The 27,987-nt window shown below is 44.7% G+C and overlaps 2 protein-coding genes across 3 annotated transcripts; both read right to left on the bottom strand.

The window, feature by feature from the left end:
* Window positions 1–224: 224 nt before the first annotated feature.
* LOC110515632 (kelch-like protein 24) lies at window positions 225–16,923 on the bottom strand. Of its 2 annotated transcripts, none has more exons than XM_090197082.1 (12): window positions 16,785–16,923; window positions 15,203–15,491; window positions 12,772–12,906; window positions 12,373–12,564; window positions 11,805–11,948; window positions 3,699–3,885; window positions 3,267–3,413; window positions 2,932–3,060; window positions 2,487–2,663; window positions 1,993–2,139; window positions 1,616–1,781; window positions 225–1,256 (listed from the first exon to the last, which is right to left on the bottom strand). In XM_090197082.1, the coding sequence occupies exons 2-12, from the start codon at window positions 15,470–15,472 to the stop codon at window positions 1,085–1,087; spliced, it is 1,866 nt and encodes a 621-aa protein (XP_090053208.1). In that variant the 5' UTR covers window positions 15,473–15,491; window positions 16,785–16,923; the 3' UTR covers window positions 225–1,084. The 2 variants fall into 2 exon arrangements, with proteins under 2 accessions (XP_090053208.1, XP_090053209.1); XM_090197083.1 differs by having other exon boundaries at window positions 225–1,469; window positions 16,785–16,915.
* Window positions 16,924–17,822: 899 nt separating this feature from the next.
* On the bottom strand, window positions 17,823–27,910 carry LOC110486790 (ankyrin repeat and SAM domain-containing protein 4B). The gene is made up of 2 exons (XM_021558608.3): window positions 27,618–27,910; window positions 17,823–19,699 (listed from the first exon to the last, which is right to left on the bottom strand). Exons 1-2 carry the CDS (start codon window positions 27,776–27,778, stop codon window positions 18,538–18,540), a joined length of 1,323 nt encoding a protein of 440 aa, XP_021414283.2. The 5' UTR covers window positions 27,779–27,910; the 3' UTR covers window positions 17,823–18,537.
* Between the last annotated feature and the right edge of the window lie 77 nt (window positions 27,911–27,987).

Here is a 27,987-nt window from a genome sequence, read left to right on the forward strand (position 1 = left end):
CTATAGGGGACAAGATTAGGTTGAGATGTGTTTAGATCCTGGTATCTGTAGGGGGACAAGATTAGGTAGAGATCCTGGCATCTATAGGGGGACAAGATTAGGTTGAGATGTGTTTAGATCCTGGTATCTGTAGGGGGACAAGATTAGGTAGAGATCCTGGCATCTATAGGGGACAAGATTAGGTTGAGATGCACCCAGAATAGTCAGATTCAGTAATAACTAAATTGGCATCCATATGCTTTTATTAAATACACATTTCCACTTTTACAGAATTAAAATGACTACTCAAAAGCAACATTTACCAAGCATACCAATTAGACATATAAACTAAACCATATAACAGGCAGTCAAAAGGCAATTGTGAACATTCCTTCCAAATTTGCATGACAAAACACTTAACATGTTTGGCTTTTGTTCACTAATTAGTCTTAAATACTGGTTCACAATAGATTCTTTGGCCAATAAAGAGCATCTTTTATAAACAGGAAAAATAATAATCTTCCAATTGTAATAAAATGGGCCATCCTCAACTAAAGACATCAAATAAATACAAAACGTCACAATGCAAAAATAGACTGCGATGGTTGTGGAGAGAACATCTTGGGGACAGTTTAATGAAACACCCTGACCCCAAACGTTCACGTAACATTAAAAGAGAGGGTTCCATAAGTGTGTGACGAGGGTCATCCATCCTAAATGATACCGTTACCATGGACATAGTGACATGGCAACAGAATGGAACCATGCCATTGAGTAAGAGAACAGGCTTTCATGGTGAAATAAAGACCACTTTTGTCAGGCTTGCCATTGAGGCAGTCACACAACTGTCCTTCTCCATGAGTTAAGCCTGGAGGCGCAGTCACTTGGCAAGGTCAAGACTCACGATGAGACAGAATACCAGCCCTACTAAGGTAGTTAGCTGCCCTCTGGCATTCTCTCTGGCACAGAGTGACTTTGTTCAGCACCTGAACAGCCAGGGTCAGGTTGACTGTTTGGCAGAGATGCATACTTAGAGCTCTCCAAAAGGTGGCAGTCTGGAGCAATATAAATGAATGGTACAAGGACCTCGGTCTGGAGTTCTCCCTCAGTCCACAGAGAACTCGGTCTCTGAGGCAGTGCCGGGGCGGCTGCCCCCATGGGCATCCTTCCTCAGCTGCAGAGAGACACAGCTCAGCCAGCTCCGGCTGGTGGGCATCTCCCCCACGATCTCCCAGCTGTCTGTCTCCTCACAGTACCGCTCGATGGTGTCGTGGTACCTGGCGGACAGATGGGACAGGTTGTGTAGGCTCTGGTCATAAGTAGTGCACTACATATGGAATAAGGTGCCCTTTCATCAAAAGTAGTGCTATGAATAGGGCGCCATAGGCAGCCCAGATCCTTTTCATATTCTCCTTAAAAATATATTTTATAGGCCTTGCACCTGCCAAATCAGGGTCGTATTCAGTAGGCACCAAACGCGGGAAAACCGACTGAAATAGGGAGAGAATACGTCAACCTGTTCAATAAGAAACGCTTGCTTTCATTTTCTGTTGAAAACCATTTTGCTCAGGTGTGGCCTAATAAACACAATCAAGCTGAATATGATTAGAAAAGGCTTGACATGGAGCTGTCTTACCTGTCCCAGCCCTCCTCTCCACCCAGCACGTAGATCTTGCCGTCCACCACGGCCACACCGGGCCGGTAGCGCCTCTCCCTCATATGGGCACACATGGTCCACTGGTTACTCTTGGGGTCGTAACACTCCACCTTGTCTGTGTTCTCTGTGGACGCATGCCAGCCACCTAGGAATGGAATACAGGAGAAAATCCTAATGTAGTTTTCCACAGACAATGTGGAAATATCCTCTGGCATCAAACTTGGGCCTTACTACTTTTTTCCTGAGTCACTATGTATCAAGCATCTTAGAGTAGGTGTGCTGATCTAGGATCAGGTCCCCCATGTCCATGTAAATATATTCATTGTGATCTAAAAGTCAAAAATGATCCCTGATACCTATGACGTAGATTTTCCCCTTCAGGGTGCAGGCAGCAGAGCCGGAGCGAGCGATCTGCATGGGGGCCACCTCAGTCCATACAGACGTTTTAGGGTTGTACACCTGGGCCAGGTCTGTGCCGTCACCATCCTCTAGAACAGCACCACCTAGGAGCCAGGAGGACACTGATAAGTTACTATCTAATATTAAAGATGACCTGTAGACAATTCAAACTACCACATAAAGCAATTTCAGAAAAATTATATAAACCAAGCTGAACCTATAGAGTTGCTGTAGCTGTCCACAGTAAATACTTTGCCTGAGTTTATACAGTCATCCCAATTCTGATATTTTTCCCACAAATAGGTTTTTGACCAATCACATCAGATCTTTTTCAGAGCTGATCTGATTGGTCAAAAGACCAATTAATGAAAAAAACATATCAGAATTGGGCTGCCTGTGTAAACGCAGCCATAGAGTTCTCTGGAAGTGGGTGAGCAATGATCTCCCCTACCTGTGACATAGAGCAGTCCATCCAGTGCCACCACAGCAGGGCTGGTGACGGCCATCTTGACCGACTCCATGAACTGCCAGGTGTTGGTGTGGGGGTTGTAACACTCTACAGAGTCCAGGCGGGAACGGCCCTCCCAGCCCCCCACTGCAAACACATAGCCATCCAGCATCACCAAACCTGGAGGGAAGGGAGGGGGACATATTTATGGAAGAGCCGGCCTGCTCAACTTTAAACAGAGAGGAGTTATCCAATGGAAGTCTGTCAGCATTCACAAAGGATGTACTGTATTGGCTATTGTTTTATTCCATTACAGAAGTCATGGACGGGGGACCTAACCTGTTACAAAAAAAGTCACGTCCCCGGCTGTCCTTCTAACCCGTGTTATGACATGTCAGACAGTATGTAAAAATTTATAAATAAATTGCTAGAATTGACTGATTTTTACCTAGCTCTGAGCGAGCTACGTTCATGGGGGCCATCTCCAGCCAGGAGTCGAAGCAGGGGTCATAGCGCCACATCTCTCTGCTGGCTGAGCCATCAGGGAACTCTCCTCCAGCCAGGTACAGAGTGGAGCCTGGGGGAGAGAACATGGAGATTGGAATAAATTAGAAAATGATAAAATTCCTCACAAAATGTGTGTATTTGTGAGAAACTGACATTTCTCTTTTCATCTCATTCAAGCATGAGGTAAAATGTAACAAAGGTCCTATAACAATCTATGACATAGGATCCATCTTATCACTAGGTGTTAATATACAAACTAAACCAAATGGTCCTCACCTGAAACCACCAGGCCGTGTTTACTGACAGCGAAGGGCAGGCAGGCCAGACTCTTCCACTGGCTGGTAAGGGGGTCAAAACTCTCCACGCTACGCAGCACCACCTTATCGTCCTCTCCTCCCACCGTCACAATCACCTCAGCTGTCCCTGTCACAGAGAGGCCAGCAGAGAGGGATGTGACTGGGGAGCCACAGAGACTTGTCCCTTCAGAGAGCTGATCATTGTATTAAAGGCAGTTGGTAGAACAATCCTCCAGGCATACCAGGGTTTGCGCTTCAGAAATCTAATTAATTAAAGCGCTAGGCGTGTGGAGGAGTTTGGCAAGTGGGAGGTTAAATGTGTGTGTGTTCAAGTCCTTGTGTGTGTGTGTGTTAGGGTGACAGGGTGTATTTGAAGTGTGTATGTTCATGTATCCATGCGTGTGGTACCTACCTGTGGACCTACGTGGGCGTGCTCGGGGGCAGTAGAGCTCTCCTCGTCGGTCCTGTAGCAGCAGGTAGTCCTTGGCCTCAGAGATGAGCCTCTGACAGCGCTGAGACTCCCGGACCACCTCCAGAGACTCAATCACATCGTGGATGTAGTACGGGCTGATCAGGGGCAGGCGGATGTGCTCCAAGACCTGCAGGGTGGGTTAGAATGACGACACATACACTGAAAACAAACGCACCCACTGGATATAGACATGAGCAGACAGACACAGGTAGGCATCTCCATCCGAACTCTACAGTTTTATATATCAGAGCGACCTTGATACCTCCAACTTCCACTTAACATGTTAGTATCGCTGACCTCTGACCTATCCAAAATGACACCGACTCACATCTGAGAGGCTCTAAATTATATTGGTGCCAGGCCAGGGTGACACCTTCCAGGGCCCATGGTTACTACAGGACCATACAATGGGGTTCTAACCCCTATAATAATATTTTGAAGATAAATACACAACACAGGATGACAGGACTAATGGTCAATAGCGAATTGTAAATAGGAGTTGATTTTCAGTTCAACATCTGTTCAGAATCTGTGGAATGTCACTCCTGAACTCAGAGCAATGTGGGCTACATCATGTGCCACATTTTCATTGGTCTGTACATTGAGTCGGGAGCACCAGATACTGACTGTTACTTTTTCTTGTTATTTGGCCATGTTGTACTGCAAGGACTTCTGATTGGTCAACCCCAGGCTAGGGTCGGGGGTTATAAATGGCATCCTGTTCTTTTGTTCGGTGGTGAAAAGCTGAGGACAGGGGAGACTGAACATTGACTCCCAGCATAACATCTTGATTTGTCCTCTGAATAAACTTTTCTCCCCCTGATTTGCTTTGGAGTTTGTGTTATTGAAGAATAACATCAATTGCTAACACTTGGTATGGTGTTCCTGATTAATTGGTCTGAACAACAATAAGAACTTATCAACTGTGTGTTTATCCAGAAGAAAGAGGCTGAGCGCAACCCACTTTGGGGAGTCAACTCTTAATCTCCTGATTGATGACAGAATTGCTGGGTGAGTCTAGACCAAAATCATTTTAAACAAACCAAATCAGGTTCAAATAGTGTATGCAATGAGTGATATGTATCTGTGATGTATAAGTGTTCAATTCCTTTGTTTTATTGGAGTGTAGTCCTTTCTTTACTCTATTAAAAAGGTTGGAGTCTGTTCTTGTGAAACCTTCCAGGTTGTTAAGGTTGTGAAACCTTCTGGCCCTACAGAAACTATGTGTTCTAAAAGAGGTTGGGGTCCTCAAAAGGGGTTCTATAAAAACACATACATAAACTCAAAAAAATGCAACAAAAAAAAAAAACGCAAAAAAAGAAACGTCCTCTCACTGTCAACTGCGTTTATTTTCAGCAAACTTAACATGTGTAAATATTTGTATGAACACAAGATTCAACAACTGAGACAAACTCAAGTTCCACAGACACAGAAATGGAATAATGTGTCCCTGAACAAAGGGGGAGGTCAAAATCAAAAGTAACAGTCAGTATCTGGTGTGGCCACCAGCTGCATTAAGTACTGAAGTGCATCTCCTCCTCATGGACTACTCCAGATTTGCCAACTCTTGCTGTGAGATGTTACCCCACTCTTCCACCAAGGCACCTGCAAGTTCCCGGGCATTTCTGGGGGGAATGGCCCTAGCCCTCACCCTCCGAACCAACAGGTCCCAGACGTGCTTAATGGGATTGAGCCTATTGCGGACAGTCTGACCACTGATGGAGGGATGGTGCCTTCATGGTGTAACTTGGGCAGTTGTTACCATCCTGTACCTGTCCCGCAGGTGTTTTTTAAAATTGTATTTCACCTTTATTTAACCAGGTAGGCAAGTTGAGAACAAGTTCTCATTTACAATTGCGACCTGGCCAAGATAAAGCAAAGCAGTTCGACACATACAACGACACAGAGTTACACATGGAGTAAAACAAACATACAGTCAATAATACAGTATAAACAAGTCTATATACGATGTGAGCAAATGAGGTGAGAAGGGAGGTAAAGGCAAAAAAAGGCCATGGTGGCAAAGTAAATACAATATAGACCACTAGAATGGTAGATTTGCAATGGATGAATGTGCAAAGTAGAAATAAAAATGGGGTGCAAAGGAGCAAAATAAATAAATAAATTAAATACAGTAGGGAAAGAGGTAGTTGTTTGGGCTAAATTATAGGTGGGCTATGTACAGGTGCAGTAATCTGTGTGCTGCTCTGACAGTTGGTGCTTAAAGCTAGTGAGGGAGATAAGTGTTTCCAGTTTCAGAGATTTTTGTAGTTCGTTCCAGTCATTGGCAGCAGAGAACTGGAAAGAGAGGCGGCCAAAGAAATAATTGGTTTTGGGGGTGACTAGAGAGATATACCTGCCGGAGCGTGTGCTACAGGTGGGAGATCCTATGGTGACCAGCGAGCTGAGATAAGGGGGGACTTTACCTAGCAGGGTCTTGTAGATGACATGGAGCCAGTGGGTTTGGCGACGAGTATGAAGCGAGGGCCAGCCAACGAGAGTGTACAGGTCGCAATGGTGGGTAGTATATGGGGCTTTGGTGACAAAACGGATTGCACTGTGATAGACTGCATCCAATTTGTTGAGTAGGGTATTGGAGGCTATTTTGTAAATGACATCGCCAAAGTCGAGGATTGGTAGGATGGTCAGTTTTACAAGGGTATGTTTGGCAGCATGAGTGAAGGATGCTTTGTTGCGAAATAGGAAGCCAATTCTAGATTTAACTTTGGATTGGAGATGTTTGATATGGGTCTGGAAGGAGAGTTTACAGTCTAACCAGACACCTAAGTATTTGTAGTTGTCCACGTATTCTAAGTCAGAGCCGTCCAGAGTAGTGATGTTGGACAGGTGGGTAGGTGGGTAGGTGCAGGTAGAGACGGTTGAAGAGCATGCATTTAGTTTTACTTGTATTTAAGAGCAATTGGAGGCCACGGAAGGAGAGTTGTATGGCATTGAAGCTTGCCTGGAGGGTTGTTAACACAGTGTCCAAAGAAGGGCCAGAAGTATACAGAATGGTGTCGTCTGCGTAGAGGTGGATCAGAGACTCACCAGCAGCAAGAGCAACCTCATTCATGTATACAGAGAAGAGAGTCGGTCCAAGAATTGAACCCTGTGGCACCCCCATAGAGACTGCCAGAGGTCCGGACAGCAGACCCTCCGATTTGACACACTGAACTCTATCAGAGAAGTAGTTGGTGAACCAGGCGAGGCAATCATTTGAGAAACCAAGGCTGTCGAGTCTGCCGATGAGGATGTGGTGATTGACAGAGTCGAAAGCCTTGGCCAGATCAATGAATACGGCTGCACAGTAATGTTTCTTATCGATGGCGGTTAAGATATCGTTTAGGACCTTGAGCGTGGCTGAGGTGCACCCATGACCAGCTCTGAAACCAGATTGCATAGCAGAGAAGGTATGGTGAGATTCGAAATGGTCGGTAATCTGTTTGTTGACTTGGCTTTCGAAGACCTTAGAAAGGCATGGTAGGATAGATATAGGTATGTAGCAGTTTGGGTCAAGAGTGTCCCCCCCCCTTTGAAGAGGGGGATGACCGCAGCTGCTTTCCAATCTTTGGGAATCTCAGACGACACGAAAGAGAGGTTGAACAGGCTAGTAATAGGGGTGGCAACAATTTCGGCAGATAATTTTAGAAAGAAAGGGTCCAGATTGTCTAGCCCGGCTGATTTGTAGGGGTCCAGATTTTGCAGCTCTTTCAGAACATCAACTGAACGGATTTGGGAGAAGGAGAAATGGGGAAGGCTTGGGCGAGTTGCTGTGGGGGGTGCAGTGCTGTTGACCGGGGTAGGAGTAGCCAGGTGGAAAGCATGGCCAGCCGTAGAAAAATGCTTATTGAAATTCTCAATTATGGTGGATTTATCAGTGGTGACAGTGTTTCCTATCTTCAGTGCAGTGGGCAGCTGGGAGGAGGTGCTCTTATTCTCCATGGACTTTACAGTGTCCCAGAACTTTTTTGAGTTAGTGTTGCAGGAAGCAAATTTCTGCTTGAAAAAGCTAGCCTTGGCTTTTCTAACTGCCTGTGTCTAATGGTTTCTAGCTTCCCAGAACAGCTGCATATCACGGGGGCTGTTCGATGCTAATGCAGAACGCCATAGGATGTTTTTGTGTTGGTTAAGGGCAGTCAGGTCTGGGGAGAACCAAGGGCTATATCTGTTCCTGGTTCTAAATTTCTTGAATGGGGCATGTTTATTTAAGATAGTTAGGAAGGCTTTTAAAAAAATATCCAGGCATCCTCTACTGACGGGATGAGATCAATATCCTTCCAGGATACCCCGGCCAGGTCGATTAGAAAGGCCTGCTCGCTGAAGTGTTTCAGGGAGCGTTTTACAGTGATGAGTGGAGGTTGTTTGACCGCTGACCCATTACGGATGCAGGCAATGAGGCAGTGATCGCTGAGATCTTGGTTGAAGACAGCAGAGGTGTATTTAGAGGGCAAGTTGGTTAGAATGATATCTATGAGGGTGCCCGTGTTTAAGGCTTTGGGGAGGTACCTGGTAGGTTCATTGATAATTTGTGTGAGATTGAGGGCATCAAGTTTAGATTGTAGGATGGCTGGGGTGTTAAGCATGTTCCAGTTTAGGTCGCCTAGCAGCACGAGCTCTGAAGATAGATGGGGGGCAATCAGTTCACATATGGTGTCCAGTGCACAGCTGGGGGCAGAGGGTGGTCTATAGCAGGCGGCAACGGTGAGAGACTTACAGACCTGGATAGTAGGACAGAACTCTGCAGGCTATCTTTGCAGTAGATCGCAACAACGCCCCCTTTGGCAGTTCTATCTTGTCTGAAAATGTTGTAGTTTGGAATTAAAATTTCTGAATTTTTGGTGGTCTTCCTAAGCCAGGATTCAGACACAGCTAGAACATCCGGGTTGGCAGAGTGTGCTAAAGCAGTGAATAGAACAAACTTAGGGAGGAGGCTTCTAATGTTAACATGCATGAAACCAAGGCTATTACGGTTACAGAAGTCATCAAAAGAGAGCGCCTGGGGAATAGGAGTGGAGCTAGGCACTGCAGGGCCTGGATTCACCTCTACATCGCCAGATGAACATAGGAGGAGTAGAATAAGGGTGCGGCTAAAAGCAATAAGAATTGGTCGTCTAGAACGTCTGGAACAGAGAGTAAAAGGAGGTTTCTGGGGGCGATAAAATAGCATCAAGGTATAATGTACAGACAAAGGTATGGTAGGATGTGAATACAGTGGAGGTAAACCTAGGTATTGAGTGATGAAGAGAGAGATATTGTCTCTAGAAACATCATTGAAACCAGGAGATGTCATTGCATGTGTGGGTAGTGGAACTAATAGGTTGGATAAGGTATAGTGAGCAGGACTAGAGGCTCTACAGTGAAATAAGCCAATAAACACTAACCAGAACAGCAATGGACAAGGCATATTGACATTAAGGAGAGGCATGCTTAGTCGAGTGATCAAAAGGGTCCGGTGAGTGGAGAGGTTGGTTGGGGGTCATGGTGATTTAGACAGCTAGCCAGGCCATCGGTAGCAAGCTAGCATAGGATGGAGGTCTGTTATTAGCCACCTCTTGCGTTCGGTCAGTAGATTAGTGGGGTTCCGTGTGGTAGAGGGGATCAATCCAAATCACACAACAAAAATAAAAACAATAGATATAGTTATAGAGGCCCATGAAGAAAACATAATAATAATAATAATAATAAATATAAATAAATAAATTGTCCGATTGTCTATTCAGATAGCAGCCGATAAGACAGCTAACGGTTAGCAGGCCGCAGATGGGCGTTCAGGTAACGTCGCGACGGAGGAGCCAGCCGGATAACTCCTTCGGGTAGATAACGTCGGCAGTCCAGTTGTGAAGGCCCGGTGGGGCTCCGCGTAGGCAGTAAAACGGGTCCGGATAGGTGACTGCAGCCCAGGAGTGATTGATGGAACTCAGGAGTGATTGACGGAGCTGGCTAGCTCCGGAATAATTGATGTTTGCTCCGGAATCGACGAAAGCCGATAGTCACACGGATAGCAGCTAGTGACGAACGATGTCTTAGGCCAACCAGAACACAGGCTGTGAAAGGGAGTAAAGACAAACTTCCAGAGATAGTGATCACACATAAATCAGCATCTCCAAAACAGTTGGATTAATGGTCAAAAACTTTTAAGCTTCCATGAGACGTGTTTATCAGAGTTATGCAGGTTCCGAGTGAAACCAACAACATAATCCGTTCAGGAGAAGAGGAACCTGGTGTATGTCATTATTGCGGGATTTCTGATCACTGGCAGCGAGACTGTCAGAAAAGAAAACATGATTTTATGAGAAGTGGCCAGGAGAAGCAGGGTCCGTCTAAGGGAAAATGGAAACAAGACAACAGCCCCAACGACACAATACTTGTGCAGAAATGTAAAAAGCTCTCTCCAGCTCAGCAGCAGAGGTTGCTAGATGCTGTGGAGGTAAACTAAAAGACCCCCCTCCTCTTACGTCCCATCTCAGCTGGTGTACATATGAAATCGGATGGAATATATGTGAACATGATGGTTAACAACTTTGCAGTAGATGTTTTAGTAGATACAGGTGCTGAAGTCACTGTATTGCCCATATCTTATGCAAAACATATATGTCCTCAGTACACGGGAAAGAAGATGGGAGCAACAGGAGTGGAGGGAAGACAGATATGAAACAAACCAAACCATTATCAATTTCTATTGGTCGAATGAAGATTGATGCAGGGGTGTGGATAGGCTCATTTGAACAACCTATTTTAGGCTTTGATGTTATTATGTAACTTGACTCAACATTGAACATTTCTTAAGAAAAGGTGACGTGGCAAATTAGACAACCCCAGAAATCTATAGTTCAGAACCATGCTATTTGGACTATGAAGAAAAATGACTGTGGAACTGTGGATTTGGAATCAGTGTGCTTGACAGGTGATGCCCCACCTTGCACAAAACAATATCCCATTAGCAAGGTAGTTATGGCCTCTACTAAAGTAGTGAGTAAAGATCTATGGGACATGTGTATAGTTGAAAAGACACCATGTAATCCAGCTACTCTGATGCTTCCTCCAGACACCACAATGTGAATGTGGTGGGGACCATCATCACACCAAGCCTCATGACTGTGGTCAATGTGCCCGTGGTAACTGTCCTCTGTGCTGTAGTGAACCATGCTTTCTCAGATGTGTGATCACACTTGTTAAGACCTCTTTTCTATAACTTTGTGTGAAATCTATTTCTTATGGCAACGGCAAGTACAATATGCCCTGTGTTTTATAGAAATGCAAGGTGTTTAATGTGAATTATTTTATGCTTACTGCTAATGTATTTTATTCGGTCAATTTTTTTATGTTTACTAATGTTGTTTTCTAAAATGACATTTTAACTATATTTATTTTTTAAATGGTCTAGGGGGGAATATAAGAATATTTTGAAGATAAATACACAATGTAGAGGATGAGTGTACTAGAGTACTAATGGTCAATAGCGATTTGTAAATAGGAGTTGGTTTTCAGTTCAACATCTGTTCAGAATCTGTGGAATGTCACTCCTGAACTCAGAGTGACGTGGGCCACGTTTTCATTGGTCTGTACATTGAGTCGGGAGCGGGATACTGGTTATTTGGTCATTGGCCAAGCTCCACTGCAAGGACTTCTGATTGGTCAACCCCAGGCTAGGGTCGGGGGTTATAAATGGCATCCTGTTCTTTTGTTCGGTGGGGAAAAGCTGAGGACAGGGGAGACTGAACATTGACTCCCAGCATAACATCTTGATTTGTCCTCTGAATAAACCTACTTTTCTCCCCCTGATTTGCTTTGGAGGTTGTATTTTTGAAGAATAACAAATTGCTAACACCCCTAACGTTTATGTAACGCTGAGTGACTGACAGCTGGGGTTTCAGACAGTCAGATCTACTGGGGATTCCAGAGCTTAAAACCCCCTCACACCACATTCAACAGAGAACTGTAGGGAGGGGGCGTAGCACAGAGCTGGACACAATCTGTCGCCTAGATACCACTCAACACACAGACAATGGGGGACCACTGCATTGACTGTTGTGTTTTCATGCTAACCTTTTCAAAGCTCTGCCTGCGGGTGGCGCTCTTGTCCAGCCACAGCATGGTGGCCTCGAACACAGTCTCCTCCTTGGCTACGTTCAGGTGGTCGCTGGCGATGATCTCCGTCAGCTTGTCTGCACACAAAGAGAGGAACTCCTCCTGGGGGGACAGTGTTCAAAAGATTTTGAAATTTAAGCAAAAAATTGCATTGCTTATTGGAAGAAGTCCAGGTAGTCCCTCCCTGTTTAAGTCTAGTTTCTTCCTTTTGGTGCCTAATGAACATGATCCTGGGCTGGCAAGGGGCCAGCAAGGGGATACAAAAGACAGTTGACTATGATGTCACTTCCCCTTTCTCACATACACGAAGAATGGGAATGTCTAAACAATGAGATATGAGAGATGTCCCCTCCTTCATCTGCACTGTTCTGGAGGAACAACACGGGTGAAACCAAATACCTCTCTGGGATCATTGTGTTCAATGCAGCACAGATAGAGGAGAACAGAGGTGAAAAATACATTTGAAACTATTGAGACCAGGTCCCAGGTTTGGACTACACAACCCAGACCTCCCTTCCTATCTCACCTGTTGGCAGACACTGCCGAAGTGCTGGAGGATGTAGTCCATGCTGTGTTTCTCCAGCTCCCTACAGGAGTGGGCCTCAGCGAAGCAGTGGATGCCCACACAGTTCATCTCATCCATCTGGCGCTCCATGAAGCGGCAGCAGGCTTCGCGCACTGCCATCACATCCAAGAGGTTGGCCGCAGCCAGCAGGGCCTGGGGGTCACAGGTCAATGACATTTGATTTCAAGACAGTCGACTCAGGACATATATTTAGGAAATGGAAAGTGCCATTTACTGTATTTATGACTAGGAATGAAACTGACTTCAATTCTGGGGTAGTACAACTTTAATTTAACAACTACAATGCTAAACCAGAAGTTGACTACAAAGTGAGACTGGAAGACAGCGGTTCTACCTCACCTGCACGTTTGCCTTGGAGATGACCACCTCAGCCGTGTAGGCGTAGCTGACCAGCATGCCAATCATCTGGGACTCCACTCCGTTGATGGCCACCCGCTCCTGTCTGGACTCCATCAGGTCTGTGGAGAACATGGCCTGGGAAGGACAGAGAATTAGGAGAAGGGAGAAACAGACTCCTGCCAATGGAAAAGCACCAACAGCAAATGACCACATGTAAGTACTTCAGGTCTGCAGTGAGTGACAATATAAAAGATGCACGGTCATCAGTAAACTGTATCCATTCAGTAAATAGTTGAGAAGCAGGGGCACCGTCAGCTTGCTCATCCCCGTTGCACCACTGCATGTCCCTCTGGGTCTATGTAGTATAGCAGTTAGAATAATACTTTTTTGGGGGGTGCTTATATTTGTCCTGTTATACACAAGTGTGTAATTTGCATATCCCAACTCCCCCTGAGACACCCGCATGGAGTGGGGTCACGGCCAGGTTCACCATTGTACTGTGCCCCTGGAGCAATTAGGGTTAAGTGTCTCAGGAGAACGAGGGCCCTGTGCTCAAGGGCACAGCGACATATTTATTTACCTTGTCGGCTCCGGAAGTCCAGCGCTCAAACCTCGAGGCCACCGACTTATATTAACGCATAGTCTGACTGTTGGTAAGCGTTAGTGTATCATATGCAAAATTTCCACGGGGGATGAGAGGGACATGTCCCCTCCGCCAATATTATTATTATTTTTTATTTATTTAAATTTGACCCCCTTTTCGTGGTATCCAATTGTTAGTGATTACTATCTTGTCGAAAGCCAACCCAACCAAGCCGCACTGCTTCTAACACAGCGCGCCTCCAACCCGGAAGCCAGCCGCACCAATGTGTCGGAGGAAACACCGTGCACCTGGCTGCCTTGGTTAGTGTGCACTGCGCCCGGCCCACCACAGGAGTCGCTGGTGCGCGATGAGACAAGGACATCCCTACCGGCCCAAACACTCCCTAACCCAGACGCCGCTAGGCCAATTGTGCGTCGCGGCCAGCTGCGACAGAGCCTGGGCGCGAACCCAGAGTCTCTGGTGGCACAGCTAGCGCTGCGATGCAGTGTCCTAGACCACTGTGCCACCCGGGAGGCCGGTCCTCCCCCAATATTCTGAACAGTTTATTGTAGAATAACAGGACATTTGATTTAAAACTGCAAAATTAATTCTCATCCTCATGGCAAAATGTGAATAGCATGAGATGAGCTATAAAACAGCACATTTCTCTCTACCCCATGGCAAATGTGTAGAACTGCAAAAAAAATGCTTTAAAACTGCAACATTTTCTCTCAGCCTCATGACAAAATGTGTAGAATAGCATTTATAAAACTGCTCTGCATTAGTCTGACCCCGTTTGGACGCACTGAGCCCCCTCCGCTGTCTATACAGACGCACTATCTATCTATATATATATATATATATATACACACACACACACGCCTCCCGCTTCAGTACCAGTAAGATAAATATTACTCATTTACAGTTTCAATGAAGACTCCCCTAACGCTCTCTCTCCAACAGGCATTCAGCCAGTCCTTAGTTCAAGGTGTGTTTTAGCTCAACCTCCACCTGTAAACTATGAAAACTTGATAGTCAATGTATGATCAACTTAGTAGATGACATCCTATGTAAATATGTGCATCATCATTATTATAATAGTACTCAGGCTTCATCTTTTGTGTATTATTAATATGTTAAATACTTTCATTGGTGACTTATCCTTTCACTTATACAGTTTTCAAAGTACCCGTCAAGAGGGCATAAATTCATGTCAAACTGTAGAATTGCAGGAACTTTCTTTTTACATGTAAATATTCACAATTATAATAAAACTCAGTCTTGATCTTTTTTGTCTTCTTAATATTTGCCTAGAAATACCTTAATTCATGATGGTGCTGACTTATCCTTCCACTTGTACTGTTTTCAAAAAACCCTTCAAGAGAGGCATAATAAAGTAATGTCAAACTGTGCACAAATGCAGGAAATGCCTTTTAAAATTTCCCCAAACATTCTGGGGAACGACTCCCAGATCCAACGTCTACTGTTTGTCCCCCCAAATATCTACCCAGAATTTAATTTACATATACATTTTAGTCATTTAGTAGACGCTCTTATCCAAAGCGACTTAAAGGAGCAATTAGGGTTAAGTGCCTAGCTCAAGGGCACATTGGCAGATTTTTCACCTAGTTGGTTCGGTGATTCAAACCAGTGACCTTTCGGTTACTGGCCCAATGCTCTTAACCACTAGGCTACCTGCTGCCCTTGTAGTGTATGGAGAAGTAGTGTATGCATTCTATGTCTGCTCCTGGACAATGTATGTTTTTTGTACTCTTGTCCCAATGATAACTTCCACACTCGCTGTGGGGATTAATAACATTGTATTGTACCGTACACCACTGTCCATACCTGGAAGTAGGAGCTAAAGGAAGCCAGTACGATACGGTGACAGGGGAACTCCTGCCCCCCACAGCACAGTGTCACATCACAGAAGGCATTGTTGAGACGCAGGCTGTTCAGGCCCTCCAGGACCTTGTTGGGGTGCCTGGCCTCCACAAACACATAGTCCTCACTGTCCAGCGAGGCCAGGGGAAAGCCAGAGTCCTCAAGGACAGGAGATGGGGGCAGGAAGAAGGTGGCGGATGTGGCTGAGATGTTCACAGCAATGATTTCGGCCATCCTTTCACTTTAGTCAAGCCTGTAGGGGAGGAAGAGGCAGATAGACCGTCGCTTTCAGTCTCTTTACCCAGCAGACCTGACCCACTTGCTTACAGCTGCACTAGGGTCAGACAGCATTCCTGTGTAGATTAAGAAACCGTGGACCTGGAGCGAGATTTGGCTCAGAAAACATACCAGGGATATGTAATCCAGGGATAAGAAATGTGTTGTACTACGAATTGTCCCATTATCCCAACTGTTACACTGACATCATGCTAGTTATAGGTAGTCACAGCAACCATTATGGTATGGTGCATTGAACAACAAAATGGCTGCTATGTCTTCTGCTATCTAGCATGAGGACAAAAATGACACTTTTCCAGAAAAACTAGCAGTCGTTCAATCTTCTCAGTTTAACAGTTGGGATAATGGGAAAATTCGGAGTACAACGCATTTCTCATCCCCCCAGGTCAGCAGAGGCCAAATCAAGGTCCGCACGGCAATGCCATTCGACTCCAAAATGTTGTAATAACAACTCCGTATAGCTCTGCATTGACATGACTGGTTGCGTTATGTCCTGTATAAACACAAACCCCCTTCATTGACAACAGCTATGCGAATTGCAAGAAGTATGAATGCCTTGACTTCTGCAGTATGAATGCCTTGACTTCTGCAGAGCCGCATCGGAGTAAATGCTGTGTTTGACTGAGCATGCAGAGGCTTTAAAATCTACACAGGAATGCTGTCCAACCCTAGAGCAGCTTTAGGCAAGCCGGTCGAATCTGCTGGCTACAGTCTATTTTTCCCCAGTTTGCCTGTCAAGAATATTTTCAGTCCACTGGGGCAACAGTCTCCTCTCATATACTGACCTCTCCATAACAAATACAATAATACAAGATTAAAAAAAGAAGGTTAGTGAGGGAATTCATAGCAGCATCACAAGTGTCTAGTACAATTTCAAGACCAGATAATGCCATTCCAGTTCACACAACATAATATTGTAGTAATTACATTTCACCCTTGTTATGGCAATTACACCATTTTCAACCAATACAATCATTTTGAGGAAGCAAACTGATTCTTTCGATTGAAATAGAACATTGAAACTGAAATTAGAACACTACATATGCAATGAATGTGATTAAAACACTAACAAGCTAGTTTGTTATTGCCGAAGATTTCTGGAAAGCGCTCAGACTGACTGACACTGCTGACAACTGCTAAGTTAAATGATGATCGACACTTGCCTCCTAAAATGGTCATTTATTGCCCAAAAGCTAAGACTGCAGACCATGCACTTCTACCCTGATATTGTGATAATATGTTACATTACCTGATAAACATTGCGGCATCAATAGAACAATCCAAATTTGTCAGGTGTCGACCGAAAAATTGTTAAGAATCGTGACCACCAGACGCCATTTCTTCTTTTCTCTCTGTTTTACTTTCTCAGCAAAGTGAAACAGAGCTCCTTATCGCCCCCTGCTGTTTAGATCCTCAAAGGTCCTTGCTTGGTTACACCCTAAAAGGTTGATCCATCATGAACCGGTTCAAAGTATAATGTAATAAAACACATTTTGTGTATATCAGTTAGTCACACTGTATTATGTATCTCCTTTGAAGCTCCACCTAGGTGTAAATCCACATATTATCACCAATAGCCATAATACCACTCCAGTGACTCATGGTTACATCAGAGATAGACTTTGTAAATGTCAGTGGGGATCCTATGCAATGTATGATATGGTCAGATTTCATATAATGACCAACATCTGCATACTGGCACATACACGACTGGTTGTAGTCACTTACAGTTTAGATAAAAACAACTATTCGGATGGCCTTACTATAAAGTTTCATACGGAAAACAGTTTAGACTTGAGCAATATTTCATCATCATGACCATGACAAGTTGTCCACCAGACACAACCCATGTAGATAACTGGCTTGAACTTGTCTTCTCCCTCTCTCTGTGTCCTCTCCATTGAAGCCAGAATCAAAAGCTTTCCGTCTGAGCTGACTGCTGGTGCATGGGACTCCTCCTCCCTTCATTGCCTGGTTGACTGGGTCAGAAGGATCTCCTGATCATGGCCTGCTGGGATTCCTTCTGTCTTCCTCTCTATCATATGAGCTGTGTGTCTAATAAACATTTAAGATATTTTTTTTAAATTGGCTGGCAACAAAGGCTAGATTCACATTACCAGGGCTCAGAGTTTTTCCTGGTTAGGTCACCTGGTAAGGAGAAACTCATGGCACACTACAGTTTTGCATGGTATGTATCTACTTCACCAGTGATTCAGAACTTTCAAGTGCCAAACAATCCAGTCAGAGAAAATGTATGCATGCAACTCACATGAAAGAATTGATCAACTGATTTAGAAACGTTATTTATTTTGGTTGTCATACGTTTTTTTAATCAATGTACAAATCACAAGGATTAAAATTCACATACAAAATGTCACAACTGAATTCATCACAATATTGTCTCCTTTCTATCAATCATCAAAGGAGGAAACAAGAAAATCAAGATCAGAACAGTTTCCACTTAATAGGCTCTTACATTACATCATTACTCAAAATGAGTCGTGTGCTTCTCAGAGACATGCCAAAAAGAGCATGCAGCTCAAATTATGTTTGAAATCTGACAGTGTTTCTTCCTTCTATCTTCATGAATTGGTATTGCAAGATGGGGGTTGGTAGTGGTTGTGGTGGTGTTATTGCCACTCCATTAATCTAAATGACATTCCTGCTCAGTTCAACCATGTCCGATTATCTCGTCACAGTGCCAGACTTATCCAGCCCGTCGAACCCCCATTGTTTTAGGTGAATCAATGCTAATTTTAGCCTGTGGCGGCTATAGCAAAGTAATGAAGGGCTGCAGTCACTCCTAGTCCAAGGTAAGAGAAAGATTAAAGAATTTGTCTTTAAAGGATAGAAAACCAGGATATGTATTTCCACTTCAAACTCTCAACTTTGCATCAGTGTTCTTTTCATTCAAAAGTATTGTCACTCTACATCCTCCTACTTGCATTCATCCTACTTTCTCCATTCAGCCATATTCAATCACCTCCAATATCAGAATTTCATCACAGGAAGCTGTCCTTGATGGCGCCAGGTTTCTCCAGTGCACTTTTCCGGCGAGCGGCAGCTTCCAGGATCTTCTTGCGGGGCCCCAGTTGGATGCGGATGCCCTTGAGGTCATCGTCGGAACAGAGCATCAGCGCCTCCAGGTCCAGCTGTTCACGGGTGAAGGCTGGGGAGAAGTCTGGCAGGGAGATGGATGAGAGGAAGGCAACCAGCGGGGAGGTCTCCTCATCCTGGTCGTCATCCAGGCCGATCTCCTCCTGGTTCCAGGGCAGGTCGTCGTCGTCCTCGTCCTCAACAAAGCCTGTGTCCTCCCCTTCTGTGTCGAACCCCTCCCTGCGGATGAGGAAGCCCAGGTTTTCATTGTTCCCACTGGGGAAGTCGTCGGGCTCTATCCCCATCTCCATGGAGAAGTTCTTCCTGAAGACCATGTTCCCCAGGCCGGGCCGCTTGAAGATGGACTCCTTGGCTCCTGGGCCATCTCCTCCTTCGTCATCGTCATTAACGTCATCATCAGTGAATCTTCTCATCCCTCCGTCCTCTTCCTCATCGATCTCGTCCTGCTCGGAGAAAACGCCCATGAACTCAGGCTTCCCAGAGAGGGTGCCGTTCTCCTGCTTGACGAAGATGACGTTCCCGTCTCTTCCCACCTTCTCCGTCGTTCCTTTATCCTTTTTCCCGAATATCCTCTGGAGGGTCCCCTTCGACCGGGCCGTAAGCGAGCCTGAGGTATCAGAGGCAATCAGCTTGGAGAACTGCTCGTTCACACTATTGATGGTGCCCATCTTGGAGAACGACGGAGATGCCGTGCTGGCCTCTGACACTGACCCTTGGTACATCTTATCCATCTTGCTCTTGTGCCTTTTTTTGACCCTCTCACACAGCTTCACCCGCATTTCAGCCTCTTTGGTGGCCTCCTTCTTCAGCCTGGCCACTTTCTTGGCATTCTGGATGGTCTGCTGTGATGCGGCACTGTCCAGGAATCGCACGCAGTCCATGCGGTCGCCCGACGCTGCCACGTCCATAGCTGTGTGGAAGTCGTTGTCCTGGGAGAAGAGGTTGGCGCCGAAGTTGACCAGGAAGCTGAGGATGTGCATGTGACCATTGGTGGCGGCGTGGTGCAGCGGCGTGTTGCCCCAGATGTCGCTCCTGTTGGGGTCCCCTCTGAAAGAACACAGAAACATCTGTCAGTCAATCAACAAACCAATTAATCAACCAACCAATCATACATTTCTATGACAAGATTAGATAAAATATGTTTTATCTCTGTGATTTCTGTTCAGCTTTGGCTCATCATTGTAGGTGTGAAAGGTATGCAGTTGGACAAGTTTTATGTTGTAAGTTAAAAAAAGTCACTCCAGATGAGTACATGGACAAGGCTGCACTGACAAGGCTGCACTGAAGGAAAGCCTTTGTTCAACTAGGAGAACTGACTTTGGTATGTTTGCTTTTAGATTATTCCACAGTTTTTCTGTGTGTATTGTTTTCTAAACACTGAAATGTCATTATTGACTCCCTGATTTGAAGTTATGGAATTCATCTTGATCATTTGTGTAATCATCGCTTTCTGGAATGACGGTGATGCTACCAGATTGTCTTTGTCCCTCTCCTCCACAGAGCAGTCTCAGGTACAGTAGGCCTACTCTACACCTTCACTGTGTGTGTGTGTGTGTGTTCATTTGACAGCTCCCAGTCTGAGGTTTCTTTCTCTTTTTACTCTCGGATCTGAACGGGTCTCTAAGATCCGAACCGGCACGTGTCTGTTTGGGTCTGTTTTTCCACAAGCCTTTTTCAGAACTGGTCTGACTGTCCTGGGTTCCATTCGGAATGGGTATCTGTTTTTTTGTTTGATGAAACAAAAAACAAGAAACATTTCAGATTGGGTGGGAAAGCCACAGATCCAATGCGCAACTTTTTAGACCTGTGAAGACCTCTACCTCAAACCCGGTATCAATGCTGAGGATATGAGAGTGGAGTGGTTTAGACTTCCCCACCCAGGCTCTGCTGTTCATCTTTACCAATACTGAAGTGACAACTAAGGATCAGATGGTCTCCTACAGGGGAAGTACAGAACTGTTTAAAGACTAACTGAAAAGATGCAACACCTTGAAACACCTTGAAACTGACAAGGCAATGATGATGGGTTTTATCAAGTACTTTACTAAGACAAAGTCCAGGTATGATGATCTCCCCATGGAAGTCTGTATTAAAGGTAAGGTTACATTTTCTGTCAAATGCAATAACCTATACAGTCTGCCTTATAACATGTATTCATTTTCTCAAAACCTCACTTCAGTAATTTAAATCCTGTATACCTTTGTGTCTGTAGCTGTTGGCTCCCAGCCAGTGATCTCAATTGAGGAGCTGAGAAGGGTAGTTATTGTTCCGAGGTGTAAATCTAAAGGCTGGTATCCAGGACATTGAGGGAACCAAATTGTATGGTTGGTATTCAGAGATATAAAGGAACACTGAGGGATTCTACTCTGCCAAACTAAAGGTCACTCAACAGGAGACAAACAGAAAATTATTTGATAGGCATTGTTCAACAGAGCCCGCTCAATGAAGTGAGGAAGACAGAATTTCACATTCCTAGTCAGCTGTTCCGGTGTGTTAAGTACATATGTGAAGATGAAAATCATTAAGGGATATTTTGGGCGTGCTCTCTAGTGTTTCTCTTGCTGGTTGCTGTCACATTCGTTGAAATGAACGGACCAAGGCACAGCGTGCCTAGAGTTCCACATGTGTATTAAAATGAAACTCAACAACAACAACAACAACAACAACAACAACAACAACAACAACAACAACAACAACAACAACAACAACAACAACAACAACAACAACAACAACAACAACAACAACAACAACAACAACAACAACAACAACAACAACAACAACAACAACAAAGCCATAATGACTGGCGTGCTCACAGGCACTACACAAAAACAAGATCCCAAACTAAGGTGGGAAAAAAGTCTGCCTAAGTATGATCCCCAATCAGAGACAACGATAGACAGCTGCCTCTGATTGGGAACCATACCCAGCCAACAAAGAAATAGAAAAACTAGAATGCCCACCCAAATCACACCCCGACCTAAACAAATTGAGAAATAAAAAGACTCTCTAAGGTGACAGTTTCTTCTACTGTGGAATATCTGTGACCATCTGCCGTCTAAAATATAAAGGATCAAGTTAAACAGCAGTGGGATGACCTCAGGAAAATTAAAACCTCACCAAGGAACTACTTCTAGTCAAAGATGAATGCATTTTAGCTCATGGTGAGCAAAGGGGTCTCATTCAAGAGAGGGATCGCATCAATGAAGACCTCAACTGTCAGCTGAAAAACCTAACTGAGGAGCAGGATCAGATCAAAGAAGCTGATTGTACTCATTAATCAGTTGTGAACAGGAAGGGGTAAAGATCTTGAAACCATTCAAAAACATTCAGTGAATGTGACTCTAGACCCTGATATGGCACATCACCGTCTCATTCTATCTGAGGATGGAAACAAGTGGAACATGGAAATATACATCAGACACTGCCAAGCAAGAGAGGTTTGATACTTTTCTCAGTGTCCTGGGAGATTTTACTATGAGGTGCAGGTTAAGGGGAAGACTGAATTGGATTTTGGAGTGGCCAGAGAGCCCATCAACAGAAAGGGGATGAGAACACTGAGTGCTGAGGATGGATCCTGGATTTTGTGGCTGAGGAATGTGAATGAGTACATGATTCTCGCAAATCTTCCTGTCTCGCTCTCCCTGAGAGAGAAGCCCCAGAAGGTAGGGGTATTTGTGGATTATGAGAAGGGTCAGGTCTTCATCTACAATGTGGAGGCCAGGACTCATATCTACTCTTTCACCGGCTCCACCGTCACTGAGAAACGATATCCTATCTCCAGACCCTGTGGCAGCATAAAATATAAGACCCATGATCATCTCTCCTGTAGAAGATACTGACACTGACTGATTCTATAATGGATGTCACTGTCTGACAGTTTGAACAAAGCAAGGCAAATTAACTGTTTTGAGAGTGATAACTTTTGCTTTTCAGTTTGAGTGACCTGTAATTTGTTTATCATTACATCTTTTGCATGCAGGTTTACAACTTCGGGAGAAATGTAAATCCAAACTGTATCAATCAATTAAATGTATTTATAAAGCCCTTCTTACATCAGCTGATGTCACAAAGTGCTGTACAGAAACCCAGTCTAAAACTCCAAACAGCAAGCAATGCAGGTGTAGAAGCACGGTGGCTGGGAAAAAACTCCCTAGAAAGGCCAGAACCTAGGAAGAAACCTAGAGAGGAACCAGGCTATGTGTTGTGGCCAGTTCTCTTCTGGCTGTGCCGGGTGGAGATTATAACAGAACATGGCCAAGATGTTCAAATGTTCATAGATGACCAGCAGGGTCAAATAATAATAATCACAGTGGTTATCGAGGGTGCAACAGGTCAGCACGTCAGGAGTAAATGTCAGTTGGCTTTTCATAGATTATTACCATGTATTATTTGTAACAGTGAATAACGTGTTTTCTGTATTTTTAAGGTATATTGCAGATATTGTGAAAAACCTTTATCTACACAGTGTACAAAACATTATGAAGACCTTCCTAATCTTGAGTTGCACCCCATTTGCCCTTAAAACAGCCTCAATTCACCGGGCATGGACTCTACAAGGTGTCAAAATTGTTCCACATGGATGCTGGCCCATGTTGACTCCAATTCTTCCCACAGATGTGTCAAGTTGGCTGGATGTCCTTTTGGTGGTGGACCATTCTTGATACACACAGGAAACTATTGAGAGTGAAAAACACAGCAGCATTGCAGTTCTTGAAACACTTAAATTGGTGCACCTGGAACCTACTATCATACCCTGTTAAAAGGCATTTAAATATTTTGTCTAGCCCATTCACCCTCTGAATGGCAAACATACACAATCCATGTCTCAATTGTCTCAATGTATGAACATTCTTCTTCAACCTGTCTCCCCCCTTCAGCTACACTGATTGAAGTGGATTTAAAAGGTGACATCAATAAGGCATCATAGACTGACCAGGTGAATCCAGGTGAAAGCTATGTCATGGAAATAGCAGGTGCTCCTAATGTTTTGTACACTCAGTGTCTATAGACATGTATACATATTAACACATACAGTGGGGAGAACAAGTATTTGATACACTGCCGATTTTGCCGGTTTTCCTACTTACAAAGCATGTAGAGGTCTGTAATTTTTATCATAGGTACACTTCAACTATGAGAGACGGAATCTAAAACAAAAATGATTTGTAAGTAATTAAATTGCATTTTATTGCATGACATAAGTACTTGATACATCAGAAATCAGAATGTTTTTTTTATTTTAATCTTTTTCTCCCCAATTTCGTGGTATCCAATTGTAGTTGTAGTAGCTACTATCTTGTCTCATCGCTACAACTCCCGTACGGGAGAGAGACGAAGGTTGAAAGTCATGCGTCCTCCGATACACAACCCAACCAGCCGCACTGCTTCTTAACACAGCGCGCCTCCAACCCGGAAGCCAGCCGCACCAATGTGTCGGAGGATACACCGTGCACCTGGCAACCTTGGTTAGCGCGCACTGCGCCCGGCCCGCCACAGGAGTCGCTGGTGCACGATGAGTCAAGGACATCCCTACCGACCAAGCCCTCCCTAACCCGGACGACGCTAGGCCAATTGTGCGTCGCCCCACGGACCTCCCAGTCGCGGCCGGTTACGACAGAGCCTGGGCGCGAACCCAGGGACTCTGATGGCACAGCTGGCGCTGCAGTACAGCGCCCTTAACCACTGCGCCACCCGGGAGGCCCTCGCACTGCTTCTTAACACTGCACGCATCCAACCCGGAAGCCAGCCGCACCAATGTGTCGGAGGAAACACTGTGCACCTGGCAACCTTGGTTAGCACGCACTGCGCCCGGCCCGCCACAGGAGTCGCTGGAGTGCGATGGGACAAGGATATCCAGAACCGGCCAAACCCTCCCTAACCCGGACGACGCTGCGCCAATTGTGCGTCGCCCCACGGGCCTCCCGGTCGCGGCCGGCTACGACAGAGCCGACAGAGTCTCTGGTTGGCACAGCTAGCGCTGCAGTGCAGTGCTCTAGACCACTGCGCCACCGGAGCAGAACTTAATATTTGGTACAGAAACCTTTGCTGGCAATTACAGAGATCATACGTTTCCTGTAGTTCTTGACCAGGTTTGCACACACTGCAGCAGGGATTTTGGCCCACTCCTCCATACAGACCTTCTCCAGATCCTTCAGGTTTCGGGGCTGTCGCTGGGCAATACGGACTTTCAGCTCCCTCCAAAGATTTTCTATTGGGTTCAGGTCTGGAGACTGGCTAATCCACTCCAGGACCTTGAGATGCTTCTTACGGAGCCACTCCGTAGTTAGTTGCCCTGGCTGTGTGTTTCGGGTCGTTGTCATGCTGGAAGACCCAGCCACGACCCATCTTCAATGCTCTTACTGAGGGAAGGAGGTTGTTGGCCAAGATCTCGCGATACATGGCCCCATCCATCCTCCCCTCAATATGGTGCAGTCGTCCTGTCCCCTTTGCAGAAAAGCATCCCCAGAGAATGATGTTTCCACCTCCATGCTTCACGGTTGGGATGGTGTTCTTGGGGTTGTACTCATCCTTCTTCTTCCTCCAAACACTGCGAGGGGAGTTTAGACCAAAAAGCTCTATTTTTGTCTCATCAGACTACATGACCTTCTCCCATTCCTCCTCTGGATCATCCAGATGGTCATTGGCAAACTTCAGACGGGCCTGGACATGCGCTGGCTTGAGCAGGGGACCTTGCGTGCACTGTAGGATTTTAATCCATGACGGCGTAGTGTGTTACTAATGGTTTTCTTTGAGACTGTGGTCCCAGCTCTCTTCAGGTCATTGACCGTGTAGTTCTGGGCTGATCCCTCACCTTCCTCATGATCATTGATGCCCCACGAGGTGAGATCTTGCATGGAGCCCCAGACCGAGGGTGATTGACCATCATCTTGAACTTCTTCCATTTTCTAATATTTGCACCAACAGTTGTTGTCTTCTCACCAAGCTGCTTGCCTATTGTCCTGTAGCTCATCCCAGCCTTGTGCAGGTCTACAATTTTTTATCCCTGATGTCCTTACACAGCTCTCTGGTCTTGGCCATTGTGGAGAGGTTGGAGTCTGTTTGATTGAGTGTGTGGACAGGTGTCTTTTATACAGGTAACGAGTTCAAACAGGTGCAGTTCTTAAAGAAAAACTACCAGGTCTGTGAGAGCCGGAATTCTTACTGGTTGGTAGGTGATCAAATGCTTATGTCATGCAATAAAATGCAAATTAATTACTTAAAAATCATACAATGTGATTTTCCGGATTTTTGTTTTAGATTCCGTCTCTCACAGTTGAAGTGTACCCATGATAAAAATGACAGACCTCTACATGCTTTGTGAGTAGGAAAACCTGCAAAATCGGCAGTGTATCAAATACTTGTTCTCCCCACTGTATGTCCATATCAACCTGAATCTAACAATACAATATAATGAACAACACTTGAAAACGAAATAATGAGTAATTAACTGATGTTGTATAATAGCATTCCTATAATAAATGAATGAAAAAGGACTGCCACCAATGTTATCCTCATGAAGAACAAACCAACCCTTCCTTATGGGTTAATTGGTAAGCCATTAAGAATGAAAGTCCTTTGTGCCATCACGACCTCTATAAAACTCCCGATTGCAGTATCTTAGCAACAGGTGATCATTAAACCGAGTTTGTTGCAGTACATCCTACTGCTAACGCCCAACATGGAAATACGCAGCTATGATCACAAAGGTATGATTGACATCATTCCAATCATTATAGAAAAATACACTGAGTTCAATGTTATGAAAACTTCGTAATCCATTGTTTGTGTGATTCAATTAAATAATCAAGCAATTGGTCGGTTGTCATCTTGACAGAAATAAATAAGAGAGATGAAAATCAGGTCTGTTTTTTTCCTGCAGTATGAAAGCAGGGGAAATCTGCCAGGGGAATGAAGGGCTCTATTGTTTGTCATTAATTACATGATTCCCCTTGGCTGATTACATATTTGGCTCTGCTTATGGGAAAATGTGGTCTAATGTGGGGGGACAGTTTCAGAGTGGCATGCATGTCTAATGCACAACAATAACATGGGTAAAATGTGACATGGACATACAGTACATTGTAGAATATAGTTCAAATCTCAGAGGCATTCAGTCACCATTTGAGGACGGTTGTTTAAGTTGATAGAGAAACCTGTGAGGTTGAAACCCATGTGACACAGCTAACTGCACCTCTCTCGCCTATAAATCCTTAATGAGGGTAGCCTCTAGTAGGTTCATGGGCATCAGGAAGGTGGTGATGGGCATTCCTTCTATCACTTGAATTAACAATAAAGTCCACCTTTGCTCTTCGTTCAAGTATTTGTTTTGGAAACAAGCAGCAGTGCTGGGAATAGGATCAGCATTAGGCCACGTCCGGACTTTTATCCTCCAACTGCATCCCTCCCAACAAAACATGTCATCAATATTAAAGGAGATACAATATTACAGTATTCATTGGACTGGTACTATAGGTTTTGTGACTGTTTTGTAGGTTACTGGAGGATGCCTTTATTGTTGTGTTTTAGCAACTCATCAATGTAGATTTGAGATTGGAAATATCCGTTCTCATACCAGGAAGACTTCATCAAGGTAATGACAGTAATGGACAAGGACTAGGAAGAGGTCAAAAGGTAAACCATAACCTATAGCTTCTATCCTTCCTCCTCATGTCAGGCAGAGTTTCTGCTATTTTTTCATTGGATTAGAAGTCAATTGATCTAAACATACATAGGGTAAATTAAATTAAAAGAGGTCCAAATAAATTCACATTCTAATAGTTTAGACTTAGTTAAATCAGTTAACTAATATGAGAAAAATCATTTCTGAATTAGGTTTCAATTGATTGGAATTAGTGATTGTAAAAACGTCACAATAGGTATATATTGCTAATATGCCACTTAACATATTTTGGGATTGTAGGTATGGGAAGGTAGGCTATGACTTCTGAATATCAACTGCACTCACCCTCGGCTACATATAAGTTGAAGGGCCTCGACGTGTCCATGAAAAGCAGCCCATAGCGTAGGCGTCATCCCGTCCTCGTCCGGAGAATTCAGGTCTTTCCTGGTAGCCTCTTTCAAGAGGTCCAGGTAGCCATCGATCGCTGCTTTGTGGTACCTAGACATGTTTACTCTGTGTTTAGAACGCTACACTGTGAAATTAAATAAAAAGGCACGTCTTTTAGCAGAAGAAATCTGGCATTTTGTTCTTCCTTCCAGCGCGTTGGAGCGCCACAATTGCGCATCGGAGATGTGAGTGGTTTGGTCAGAGCGCTGGGCGTCATCATATCGGTGGAACTCACTGCCATAAAACAAAAGCAAAGTCCATTTGGGAT

This window comes from Oncorhynchus mykiss, chromosome 13 (genome assembly GCF_057628025.1).
Source record: "Oncorhynchus mykiss isolate SJ-2025 chromosome 13, ASM5762802v1, whole genome shotgun sequence".
NCBI lineage: Eukaryota > Metazoa > Chordata > Actinopteri > Salmoniformes > Salmonidae > Oncorhynchus > Oncorhynchus mykiss.